Here is a 13,749-nt window from a genome sequence, read left to right as displayed (position 1 = left end):
AATAGTAGTGTGAATATTTGCATGTAATTATTAAAAGATAGATATATCACAAAGTATCAACCAACTTATTAATTCAACTTCCCCTGGCTCAACTACATATGTGGCATGATTGGTAGGAGAATTGTTCATAATTTGGCAAATGTAAAGTTTGGTTAAATATATGGTTGTAGATGCTAAAGAGTGACATGAGAGTTATTTTTGCTGTCGGTAACAGTAAAGAGTGTCATGAGAAAAATGAAAAAGTTAACCAAGTAAAAAAATAGAGTAAAAGCAATTATAAAAGTAAAATAATTCACTTTTATATGCAAAAAAGTGTTTGAAGTGCAAACGTTTATTTTGATTCTTGAAATTGTAAAGACTAGTCTCTTGTATGTTTGATTTCTCTTTACTATTTTCTTGTCATTTGGTTGGCGGACTTATACACGCATTTAAGTTGTTAGAACTTTAACCGCGCATAGTATTGGTTGCCATTGAATTTTTGATCCACTCTATTATTATTAATTTGAAGAAAGAGATTCGAATTCACAACACATTTCATAAGGGCAAACTCGAATTTAAAATTATTTGACGCAAAATCAAACGAACAATTCATCAAATTAAAACAACTTATTTGCATAATGTATTCCATTTAGAACATACATAACACAATTTTAATTAAACATAATAGACACAATTGTCCATCCATACAAACCCAGTAACCATTATTCATAATTAAACATTGCATACATAATGCAAATTTTATTATATATATATAGTGGTTACTGGTTATTTATTCAAGCATACATGAACTATATATGTAATAGGCATCACACTCTTTCAATCACTTGGCAACCCAAACAACATGATCATGTGGGAGGAAGTGACAAACTGGAACAGTTCCAGGTTCAACTTTAAGCACTTGAAAAGAAATATGTTTAGGATTCCATTCTGAAGTATCAGTGTGACAAACAGCAACAGCTTTAACTCTGTTTCCATCAACACCTTCCAAAGGCACAGAGTAAACATTAATTGTATCGGTTTTATGACAGTAAAAAACTGCATAAGGGTAATTCTCTTTGTGACAGACCATAGTTTTGTTCTTATCTCCCGATTTCTTCACTCCTTTTGCTATTACATATTGTTGCCACTCATTACTTTCTTTTTCCACTTCTGTTGTAATAGCTTCAACATTGTTTCCGAGTCTCGAGGTAGCAAAATCAACCATTGATTCTAATGATGTTACACAAAGTTTTTCCTCTCCTTTGATACCCTTTTCTTCACACTCATTGATTGTTTTTTTCACAATTTCATATTCCTTTGATCCTTTCTTGATGGATAATTTATCAAGAATGTTTTCCATTTTGTTTGATGAAAATGGTATTGAATCAGCAACCTCTTTAGTCAAGAATTTTGGTCCATTATTATTTGAGGTTATTTTTGGGAATTGTAAGTTCAATTTTTTACCATAGTGCAAATCATTTTCCAAGAAGAAGAGTGCTACATTTGACTTATCATGCAATTGAGTATCAGTTGCAGCATACCTATAAAAACAAAATGGACATGCTCTATTATTTCCAATATCCATATTTGCATCCACCCAAGTTGATTTCCCTTCATTCCATTGTCCTGCTTCAGTTAAAAATAGTTAAGTGAAATAAATTAGAATATGTGTATTAATATTTGTAGTTAAACTAGCAGAAATGCCGAAATTGATAGTGTCGGATTTCAAGACCGGTGTTCGAACTCCGGTCACTCCACTTGGTGTGTGTGAGTTTTTAATAGCTTTGTCATTTCGTAATCAACCAAAAAAAAATATTTGTAGTTAAACTATTTGTAGTTTCAACCAGAATTGACAAAAATACCCCTAAGTTCATTTCATACAAATATTTGTAGTTACACATGAAATTGACAAAAATATCCTTAATTTCATTTCAAATTTTCAACAACTAACCACTTGTCTTTCTCTCCTATTTCTTCACATATCTCTCTTTTTCTCCCTTTCATTTTCTTCTTCCTTGTTGTCTCTCTCTCTTCTCATTTTAGAATTTAACCATTTTCTTTACCTATGTTTTTGCCTTTAATTTCACAGTTTCACAACTAGAAATGGGTAAATTCAATTATATTAATCCAATTAATAATTTTTTGAAAAAAAGTTTAAGAAGTCATGTATAACATTATTGTATGTTTTAGGCAAGGTTGTCAGAATCGGACCGATCATTGAACCGGCGAGCCCACCGATTCAAGGTTCAATTGGTCGGACCGGGTTCAACCGGGGTCGAACCGTTTTTAATTAAATATATATTTTAATTAATATATAAATAAAAATATATGAATAATTGCTCAATATTTCACAATTTCACACATTTAAAAGATAAAATATCACAAGTCAAAATAAAATAAAATTTATAATTCAAACCAAATTAGAAATTATACAATAAACTAAATTCAATAACAAAAAATAACACCATAACATCAATTGACAACATACCGCCTTCAAAAAAATCAATTCATACGATGAAAATCAAACCTTTCCTATTCCTACGACGTGTTGTTTTGTTTCAGATTTATTTTAAAAAAAAAGAAGGTAAAATGATGTCGTTTTGCCCTGTTTTTTTTTTTTTTTAAAAATATATTATCTGCAAAACCGCTTGGACCGTGCCGACCGGTTCGCCGGTTCAACCCGGTTCAAAACCGGTTCATGTGTTTTTTTGCCGGTTGGTTTTCTATCCGGTTTTTGCTCATAACCGAACTGTTTCATGACCGGTTCACAGTCCGACCGGCCGGTCCGGTCCGGTTTTGATAACCTTAGTTTTAGGTATCTTGGTGCATAACAATTATATTACGATAAATTCAAAGACAAAATTGATTGATGGATGAAAATTCAAATACCAAGTTACTTATTTACACTTAATTTTACCGGAATCAATTGGTTTTCATTAACAAATATTTATTTTGTGGAATCAAGTCATGATACAATTAGCCTATAAAACCTAGCTTTCTATGTATTCCTGAAATTCTCAACCTAGCGTTGAAGTGCATGCATGTGTAAATATTTACACATGAGTCATTTACACATTTCTTTGGGGGATTTTTTTACATCTTGTACTCTATCCTCTCTTTTTAATATATGCATATATTTTAGCCTCTTTTTAAAAAAAAACCTTTTAGTGATAGAGCTTGAAATTAAATATTTTTAGGGGCATGCTTGTTTAGCAAGTTTCCTTTGCTTAAAAAAAAGCGTCTTGTTAACATGTGCCCTTAGGGCACATGTTAAGATATACCAAAATAGAAATTTAACATTTAATGATACAAGAAATTTAATGCTTCAAAAGTCAAAATGCACAAATTAGCATTTAATAATTTCTATTTTTGCTCCCTTAACATGTGCCTTAAGGGCACAAGTTAACATTCTCCTAAAAAAAATATAGAAGTAAAACTGTATATAACTAGACATCAACTTTAGAGTATGATATTTTTTTTATTTGAATGACATTTAGAGTATGATACTGACCAGGGAGTAGAAGATTAGTGATGGCTTTTGGCATTGGAGTGTTTGGAAGCATGGATTTCCAATAAAGTTGTGGTGGTAACATTGCACCATTTGTTCCCACTACCACAAGCTACATTATTTGAGAATATATTATTGACATTAGTAATCAATATATTAATATTAAAAGCAAAGATAGAAATTAATTAAAGTGGTAATTGAGTTATATATATATTGGAGTTGAAGCTTATCATTACCATGAGAAAAGTAATGACGTGAAAGAGATGAAACGCCATATTATGGATTAGTGAAGTTGAGACTCTAGAGAAGAAATGATGGCTTGAAAAATATCGGTGCATGCAGCCCTATATATAGGGCCCGTTAGTCTAAGATTATACAAAAATAGTTATTTTTGATTTTTTTATGTTGATTAAAAAAAATAATAAAGATATTAATTTATTCAAATTGGTAGAGTACATCAAATTCAAGTACAAATTCAATACCGATAAAAATTAAAAGGACGACCTGCGAACAAACTCATATATAACATCTATGTTAATAACATAAACGACATACTTATGCCTACAAATAATGTGATAAAATCAAAGTAACCAGAATAACTATGTCTCCGGATCTGCATCATCGATGAAGTTAGTCACTATCTGAATCATAGTTGACCTAAGTTGATCGGTCAATTCAACCAAACGTACACCGCAACAAGACGAAAAAGCAAACAAACACCACAAAGACGGGAAATCAAATGAACATCGCACAAAGACGGAAAATCAAACAACATCACAATGAGACGACGAAATCACAAAAAATACAAAAGAAAAATCTAATCTATGTGAAAATCACTTATTTAGACTAAAGAAAATGAAAAAAGATTCATATGGGTGATATTTTAGTTGTATTTGTGTGTAAGGCCGTATGTAAAAAATTATTTATATTGTGAAAATGAAAATCTATTTAACTAATTTTGTCAAACAAAACCAAAATTGATCATCATAAAATTAAACATCACATTTTAAAATAATTCTTTACATATAATGAATGACTTAAAATTATCCATAATAAACTATAAATTAATACTTGCACTAAAATTTGAACTATAGTATATTTTTTTAATGACATATATATATATATATATATAACGAATAAAATAGTTATAATACAGAGCAAGAGTACAAGAAATACTCAAAAGTAAAATAGAAATATACATAAAAAACACTCAAAAAGGGCTCCGGAGAGCAACAAACCACCAAAACCACTCAAAGCAGCCACCAAAAAGAGGGGATGAGAAAAGCAAACTAAGAGCGGACACCCCAAGAGATACCACTCACCAGGAGCCAGAAACATCCAAGCACCACATCCTCACTCGCTTTATTGGACCAACACAAGCGAGGTTGAACCTCCCACTCGTAGAAAAAGCAGGGGCTATCAGGGTTTTTACTAAGAAACCATTTCCAAGATGAGAGTTTCACCCTATCCACAAGATTATCAATCGTTGAAGACCCACCAACAAAGATAATATCATTCCGGAAGATTCAGATAGACCACACAACAACATGCCACATAAGAACAATACCTAATCGTAGCCGACCCCCCGCACCCATATTTGAACTATTACATTGAATGAGTTGTAATCACCAATAATAATTCTGATCTAACACACTGAATGACTTGTAATCATTTATAGTGTTCTCTTTGTCATATTAGACAATAGTTTTTTAGAGTCTCTTGGTGTTGTAGTAGATTAGAAATGTTGAAGTTCTAATATATTTGTACTAGTGTACCGTTCGAATAACTTTAAGATTATCAACAATATACTTTAACAATGGTTTTGAATGAGAGGTATTTTTGCTCAGAGGTATTCTTACTTAGGCAAAAGTCTAAATGATATATGTTTAGGCACACACATAATTTTTTTAAAAAATTAATAAAAAAATAATGAAATGATGTAACAAAATTATTTTATATTTTAATTTTTTCAATTGTGTGTATACCCAAATATTTTTATTTGGGTTTGTGCGAATTTCTCTCTGAGTGAATGATATTATATGTGCAAAGCTTCCCGATGAAATACATTGCAAATAAGTACTTTCGTATACAAGACTATAAATAACCCAAAAAAGGGACTAATGCGAACAAAATAATTTGATGTTTTAAATATATATATATTTTTTTTTTGAAACATTGATGGTTTAAAACTTGTAATTTATAGAAAGTGAAAACATATTTAATCTAAAAAATTTGTAATTGCGATCAGGAGGGGCTAAAACTACTTGATGTCAGAACTGACCCCCGAACCAGATTAAACTAGGTTTGAAAACAAAAAAAATAAATTTGTTTTTGATAAACAAACTTTTATTTTATCAATAATAAAGAGTAAAACTAGCTAGGACACAAGATAAAAGTATTTTCTATTTACAGTTTCCCTTTTCATTGGTGTGAGTTAGCATTACTCTTTGTCTTTTATATCATTAGAGGAACTAAAGAATGGTTTGTAGATATAGTTAATTGGTTATTTGCTTGATTTCCAGTGACTAGCTACCAAATAATTGACACAACTATCGCCTGTCAAATTTCCAACATTAATTGCTATTAGTATTTAATTTATTACTGAGAGAGTGTACTATAAACAAGAACTATAGGGAAACACTACTTACTTATAAAAAAGATAAGTAGTGGATGGAGTGTACGTAATTTTTTTTTTTTGACTTAGTGGATAGAGTGTACGTAAATTATTTTATTTTTTATTTTTTGACTAAGTGGATAGAGTGTACGTAAATTATTTGTTACTGCATTTTCCGTAAATTAATTGTTTACGTAAATTAATTGGCATTTTCCATAGAGTAAGACTTATTAAGTACTGCATTTTAAGTGTTACTCCATTTAAGCATGGTTAAGTAAATTAACTAAGGATAACTAAGGAAAATGGTATCATGTACCGTTGTATTCTAAAGGCATATATTAAGGAGATAAATGTGAAAATATTCTTTTGAAAATTGTCTTTTCTTAACAACTTTTACATGATAGGTTGTCGACTCGTCAAAATCTTTGGCAGCGGGGCGTCGTTGGGGATGCTAGTGCGTCTACGTGTGTGCTATGTGAATTAGGGCCTAAATCAACTGTCACTTATTAGGTTCTTGTAACCAAATCTCACCAGTTTGGTATTGTATTCTTCGGTGATTGGGTGTGGAGCTGGTGCCTCCTCGTGGTGTTTTAAGGTTTTTCGAGGCTTTCTCGGGCATGTGCATGAGTAGAAAAGATAGATTTGAGTGGTTATTAATTTGACAAACTATTGTGTGAACTATTTAGAAATCTCGAAATGACGTATGCTTTTCGGAAGAGATATTTTCTATCGAGTGTCTGGTCGATAGGGCGAAACTTTTATATTGGAATAGTGGTAAAATGGGTAGAAAGAGAGGTTCAAACCATTTGAAATAAGGGGTTGTTGTACCATAATTTTTTTTAGATAGATGAAATGATAAAATCATTATAAACCGACACATATAAGTGAGGGAGCCATGGTTTGAACTTTAGTCATGTCGTCCGACTTAATAATTTCGACATTTTTGCAGACATTTGAAAATACTTCAAAAGTAAAAGGTATGCGAAATGATGATATAAGTTCAGGAGTCAACTATAAAAATACCCCACCAGCCCATTTCTATAAAAATACAGAAAATAATATGTTATACAAAAGACGTTAACATATTATCTTGTCATTTGTTTGGCGGATTTGTACATGCATTTAAGTTGTTAGAACTTTAATTGTTTAGTATTGATCGTCATTGAATTTTTGCTGCACTCTTTATTATCATTGATTTGAACAAAGATATTCGAATTCACAACACGTTTCATATGGACAAACTCAGATTTGAATTATATTTTTTTTTTTGGGTACAAAACTTGAATTTATTTGATGCAGAATCAAACGAACAATTCATCAAATTAAAACAACTTATTTGCATATTGTATTCCACAAAGATTGCATACATAATGTAAATTGGCATCACAAACCTAGTAACCATTATTCATAATTAATTAAAGATTGCATACATAATGCAAATTTTATTATTTAAATATAGTGGTTACTAGTTATTATTATTCAAGCATACATGAACTATATATGTAATAGGCATCACACTGTTTCAATCACTTTGAAACCCAAACAACATGACCATGTGGGATGAAGTGACAAACTGGAACAGTTCCAGGTTCAACTTTAAGCACTTGAAGAGAAATATGTTTAGGATTCCATTCTGAAGTATCAGTGTGACAAACAGCAATAGCTTTAACTTTGCTTCCATCAACACCTTCCAAAGGGACAGAGTAAGCATTTGTTGCATGCATTTTGTGACAGTAAAAAACTGCATAAGGGTAATTCTCATTGTGACACACCATAGTTTGATTCTTATCTCCCAATCTCTTCACTCCTTTTTCTATCACATATATATTCATGTAACTCACTACTACTTTCATTTTCCATTTCTGTTGAAACAACTTCAACATTTTTTCCGAGTTTCGAAATAGCAAAATCAACCATTGATTCTAATGATGTTACACAAAGTTTTTCCTCTCCTTTGATACCCTTTTCTTCACACTCATTGATTGTTTTTTTCACAATTTCAGATTCCTTTGATCCTTTCTTGATGGATAATTTATTAAGGATGTTTTCCATTTTGTTTGATGAAAATGGTATTGAATCGGCAACCTTTTTAGGCAAAAATTTTGGTCCATTATTATTTGAAGTTGTTTTTAACATCAATTGCATGCTCAATTTTTTACCATGATGTAAATCATTTTCCAAGAAGAAAAGTGCTACAGTTGACTTATCATGCAATTGACTCTCACTTGCAACATTCTTGTAAAAACTAAGGCAATGAGTGCCACAACGTCCATCATTTTCAACATCCACATTTGCACCCACCCAAGTTGCTTTCCCTTCACTCCAATATCCAGCTTCAGTTAAAAATAGTATAAAGTCAAATAAATTAGAATATGTGTATTAATTAGTGAGTGAGTCATTTCAAATTAAACATTGCATGTATATTAATAGACACCAAATTTAGAGTATGATATACTGACCAGGGAGTAGAAGATTAGTGATGGCTTTAGGCATTGGAGTGTTGGGAAGGATGGACTTCCAATAAAGTTGAGGTGGTAATATTGCACCATTTGTTCCCACTACCACAAGCTACATTATTTCAAAATATATTATTAACATTAGTCAGCAATATTAATATTACAAGCAAAAATAAAGACCAATAATATCACATCTATTTAAAGATAAAAAAAGTGGTCAAAATTAATGAGAAAATTAGTGAACATCACCATGAGAAAATTAATGATAGGAAAGAGATGAAACCCCATATTTGATCAGTGAAGCTTAAACTCTAGAGAAGAAGTATACTCTAGAGAAGTGAGATGAATGAGAAACAAAGGTGCATCAAGCCTAATATATATATTCTGTCCACTAAGATTATGATTTTTTTTTTTTTTTAATTAAGTAGTTTAGTGGCTATAGAATTCCACTTTTAAAGTGAATATGTGAGGTGTACGAAAAATTATTAGTCTCTGTTAAATTTTAAGAATTTTTTTAATCTTTTACAATATTACAGTTTGTAAGGATAATTATTTTTTGAATTTTATTTTTACAAAGAATTGATATTTATATAATGCCAATAAAAACCAAAAGCGAACAAAATAATTTGATGGGTTAAAGCTTATATATTTAGTTCTCGTGAGCATAACTAAATTCGACACACGAGTGTGAGCTAGGCCTGCTTTTAAGTAATAAAAGATACAAACTAAAACAATGTACTCCTATAAGTGCTTATCAAATAAAAAAAAATGTACTCCTATAATATTAGTATTAAACAATTTTGTTTTTGAGTAATCCTTAATGTTACGAAACGAAATACCACGATTAACACTACCCAGCCTGATTTCTGTCAAAAACAAGTCGTAAGGTATTTTGTTTTCCTTTTCGATTTAGAATGGAACTAAGGATCAAAGTTAGGATCTCATACATACTATCAATCTCCTCATTACTAGACAAAACCTAATAACTTATTACGTATTTTTTATTTACGGTTTCATAACGTGTTCGCGTTATTCTTTCCCTTCTCATTGGTATGATATAACATTACGTACTCTTAATTTGTCTTTTATATCATTTGGAGTCTTTAGATATAGTTAATTGGTTATTTGCTGACTACCAAATAATTGACACAACAACCCCCTGTCACATTGCAAATCAATTGCTATTAGTATTTGGACGGTTTGTACTTAATTGAAATGAATTACATGCATTCAGTAGAATTGTGCAGTCATATAGTATCTAAGTTTTTAACCATCCATTAAAATCAGACGGTAAAAAAAATTAGAATTTGACTAATATTAATCAGACAATTCTTAACGCTTGACTGTATGACTACATAGATATTTGACTGCGTCAAATTCAGATCTGTACTATAAACAAGATATATAAGGAGACACTACTTACTTATAAAAAAGATAAGTAGTGGATAGAGTGTACGTAAATTAATTGTTTCTGCATTTTTCGCAAATTAATTGGTTACGTAAATTAATTTACATTTTCTATAGAGTAACACTTGAGTCCTGCATTTTACTAAGTGTTACTGCATTTAAGCATGGTTTACGTAAGATAATTGACATTTTCTATAATTCTCTTGACAGATTATTACTCTCCTTTCGTTATATAATACTTCTTCCGGTTATTATTATAAGTAAAAAATTGTTTTTTAGGTTTATTGAAAATATGATGATTTGGATTAGATTGGATCAATTTGAATTTATCTCACGATGGTAGAAGCAAATGTAATGGACCGACCAAAAGTATAGGATATATGATGCCTAATAGCCTCTCAAGTGCACAAAATAGAGTATATATCGACCCACACACTAGTGAAGAAAAGAAGTATACGGCTCTATATATATACAAAGTTTGGTGAGAAAAAGTAGCAAAAGTGGAAGTGTAAGACTAAGATCCAAAACCGAAAAAATAAAAAACAAAAAAGAAAAAGAAATTAATGATGCAATGAGATTTCATCAAATTAAAACAACTCTATTGCATATTGTATTGCATTTAAAACATACATATATAACACAATCTTAATTAAACATAATAGGCACAAGAAACCTATTTGTCCATATAATAAACACAAACCTATAGTAAGTAGTAACCATATATCATAACTAAACATTGTTTACACAATGCAACTTTTATTATTTAAAACCATCATAGTGGTTAATTATTTATTATTCAAGCATACAACTATATATATATAGGCACAGTTTTAATCACTTAGAAAACCAAACAACATGATCCTGTGGGAGGAAGTGACAAATTGGAACAGTTCCAGGTTCAACTTTAAGCACTTGAAAAGCCAAATGTTTAGGATTCCATTCTGAAGTATCAGTGTGACAAACAACAATAGCTTTAACTCTGTTTCCATCAACAACACCTTCCAAAGGCACATAATAAACTTTAGTTGTATCTGTTTTATGACAGTAAAAAACTGCATAAGGATAATTTTCTATGTGACACACAACAGGTTGTTTGTTTTTGTTATTGTCTCCCAATTTCTTAACTCCTTTTGCTATTACATATTCTTGCAACTCATTACTTTCTTTTTCCACTTCTGTTGAAATAGCTTCAACATTGTTACTCCCAAGTTTCGAAGTAGCAAAATCAACCATTGATTCCAATGATGTTACACAAAGCTTTTCCTCTCCTTTAATACCCTTTTCTTCACATTCATTGATTGTGTTTTTCACAATTTCAGATTCCTTTGATCCTTTCTTGATGGAGAATTTATGAAGGATGTTTTCCATTTTGTTTGATGAAAAAGGTATTGAATCAGCAACCTCTTTAGGCAAGAACTTTGCTCCATTATTATTTGTTTTTGTGAATTTCATGTTGAATTTTTTACCATAATACAAATCCTTTTCCAAGAAGAAGAGTGCTACATTTGAGTTATAATGCAATTGAGTATCAGTTGCAGCATACTTGTAACTAAATGGACTATCTTCAGGCACAGCATGGACATTTATACCATACTTGCTTGCATCCACCCAAGTTGCTGTTGCTTTCCCTTCACTCCAATATCCAACTTCAGTTAAAAATAGTTAATTGAAGTAAATTAGAATACTGTAATAATTATAGTTCTTAAACATTAACCAGGACAATTTCATCATTATGATTAAATCTTAAACATTTTTTGGGTCTAACTAGATAATTTAAGACTTAACTACACATTTGGTTCCTTACGTTTATTTTAGGTTTCAATTCGGTCCCTTACGTTGAACAGTACACATGTCAGTGTGTCCAAGTGCCACGTGTCAGTCCACATATGCAAATTGGTTGTCACATGTGACAAAATTGACGGAAAGGACTAACTTGAAACCTAAAATAAACGTAGAGGACCAAATTGATACTTTTTAAACGTAAGAGATCAAATTGAAACCTAATTGATACCAAATTGATACTTTTTAAACCAAATTGAAACCAAATTGATACTTTTTAAACGTAAGAGATTAAATATGTAGTTAAGCCATAATTTAAATGTGTAACTAGAAAAAATCTAATTAGAATCTAAAAAGAAAAAATATATAAATTATTTGACACGGGTTTTATTAGCTTTTTGTAAAAGCAATTTGATTTTAATGAGTATAGCTAGGGGTGTATCAGTGTATGCGAATTGGGTTGGGTCAATTTTACTCAATTTCTTTACCTGACCCGATCAAAGTTAAATAATGGATTGAGTCGATTTTAGTGATAGAGCTAGAAATTAAACATGTGGAAGTAAAATCAAATTTAGAGTATGATACTGACCAGGGTGTAGGAGATTAGTGATGGCTTTTGGCATTGGAGTGTTGGGAAGGACGACTGACTTCCAATAAAGTTGAGGTGGTAATATTGCACCATTTGTTCCCACTACCACAAGCTACATTATTTGAAAATATATTATTAACATTAGTAATCAATATTAATATTACAAGCAAAGATAGAAATTAATTGAAGTGGTAATTGAGTTATATATATTGGAGTTGAAGCTTATCATTACCATGAGAAAGGTAATGATGTGAAAGAGATGAAACGCCATATTTTAGATTAGTGAAGTTGAGACTCTAGAGAAGAAAATGTTAGTCTTATGAAAAAATATACTCTATAGAGAAGTTGAGATGGAGTGAAAAAGAATGGTGCATGCAGCCTTATATAATGTAGCCCTTTAGTCTAAGATTATAAAAAAAAAAAAGAAGTTATTTTTGATATTTTAGTTGTATTGGTGTGCAAGCTATAAAAAAATATATTTAATTATTTTTTGGAAAAGCATATTTATAATAAAGAGAAAGAAATAAGTAACCAAAAAAAGATGGAAGTTCGCCCTGTACAAGTGCATGTTGTGAGCGATCCACCGATGTTGTCCTTGCCTAATGGTGTTGCAGCAGAGTAGAAGGAGATGGCTGAAAAGATTATTGTTGTTGCTATGATTCCCGCTACACACAAGTTGACACAACAGAAGGTAATGCTTAGTACTGACTCTGGCCGAGCTATACCTGAAACAACGCAAAAGGTGATGATATTGCCGGATGATACTTTGACAAAGTGGCAAGAGCAGATCTTCAATTGATCAAACAAGCTTAGGCTGATAAGGAAAAATGTGAAAAGTCTTTCACTACTGTTATTAGTAAAAGTCAAAGGAAGAAGATAAAACAATTGGCTAGGAGTGGAGGGCAGCCATATAACACTCGTTCTAGAGGTGTCACATCTCACGGGTCACTATGAAATGGGACGGGGGTTCGCAAACCGATAGCTAGAGCTCATTATGATCTCCTTTTGTAGGGATGATTTTTTATTTATTTGGTACCACGTTTATTTTGGTCTCTTTTGGGGGTAAGGTCTAGTCCCCCATGTACATATTTTTTTCTATTTTTATTTATATTATTATGAGCTATATGTATACGATGAAAGCGTTTAAATGTCCCGACTTAGTTGGATGTCTATTCACTCCTTGATGCTAGATGCTCTTAGCTTATAAAAAAAAAACCAAAAAAAAAAGAAGAAAGAAATTTAAAATCAATTTTTATAATTTTAAACCAACACAAAACTTCTACTTTTATTAGATATTTTAATATATAATATCATAAAGTTTAATACAATTGATAATGTCAATATTATTAGACTGAAATCATAATTTTCAAGGTTGTCAGAACCGAACCGGTCATCGAACCGGCGAGCTTACCGATTC

At 30.9% G+C, this 13,749-nt stretch overlaps 2 protein-coding genes and 1 pseudogene across 2 annotated transcripts; all 3 read right to left on the bottom strand.

The window, feature by feature from the left end:
- Positions 1–820: 820 nt before the first annotated feature.
- On the bottom strand, positions 821–3,762 carry LOC123893533 (BURP domain protein RD22-like). The gene is made up of 3 exons (XM_045943255.1): positions 3,724–3,762; positions 3,491–3,599; positions 821–1,605 (listed from the first exon to the last, which is right to left on the bottom strand). Exons 1-3 carry the CDS (start codon positions 3,760–3,762, stop codon positions 821–823), a joined length of 933 nt encoding a protein of 310 aa, XP_045799211.1.
- Positions 3,763–7,627: 3,865 nt separating this feature from the next.
- On the bottom strand, positions 7,628–8,845 carry LOC123905476 (annotated as a pseudogene).
- Positions 8,846–10,791: 1,946 nt separating this feature from the next.
- LOC123905457 (BURP domain protein RD22-like) lies at positions 10,792–12,637 on the bottom strand. Its single transcript, XM_045955063.1, has 3 exons — positions 12,565–12,637; positions 12,333–12,444; positions 10,792–11,610 (listed from the first exon to the last, which is right to left on the bottom strand). Exons 1-3 carry the CDS (start codon positions 12,601–12,603, stop codon positions 10,799–10,801), a joined length of 963 nt encoding a protein of 320 aa, XP_045811019.1. The 5' UTR covers positions 12,604–12,637; the 3' UTR covers positions 10,792–10,798.
- Positions 12,638–13,749: the final 1,112 nt, after the last annotated feature.

This window comes from Trifolium pratense, linkage group LG1 (assembly GCF_020283565.1).
Source record: "Trifolium pratense cultivar HEN17-A07 linkage group LG1, ARS_RC_1.1, whole genome shotgun sequence".
Classification (NCBI taxonomy): domain Eukaryota; kingdom Viridiplantae; phylum Streptophyta; class Magnoliopsida; order Fabales; family Fabaceae; genus Trifolium; species Trifolium pratense.
This window is presented reverse-complemented; position numbering and strand designations above follow the sequence as displayed.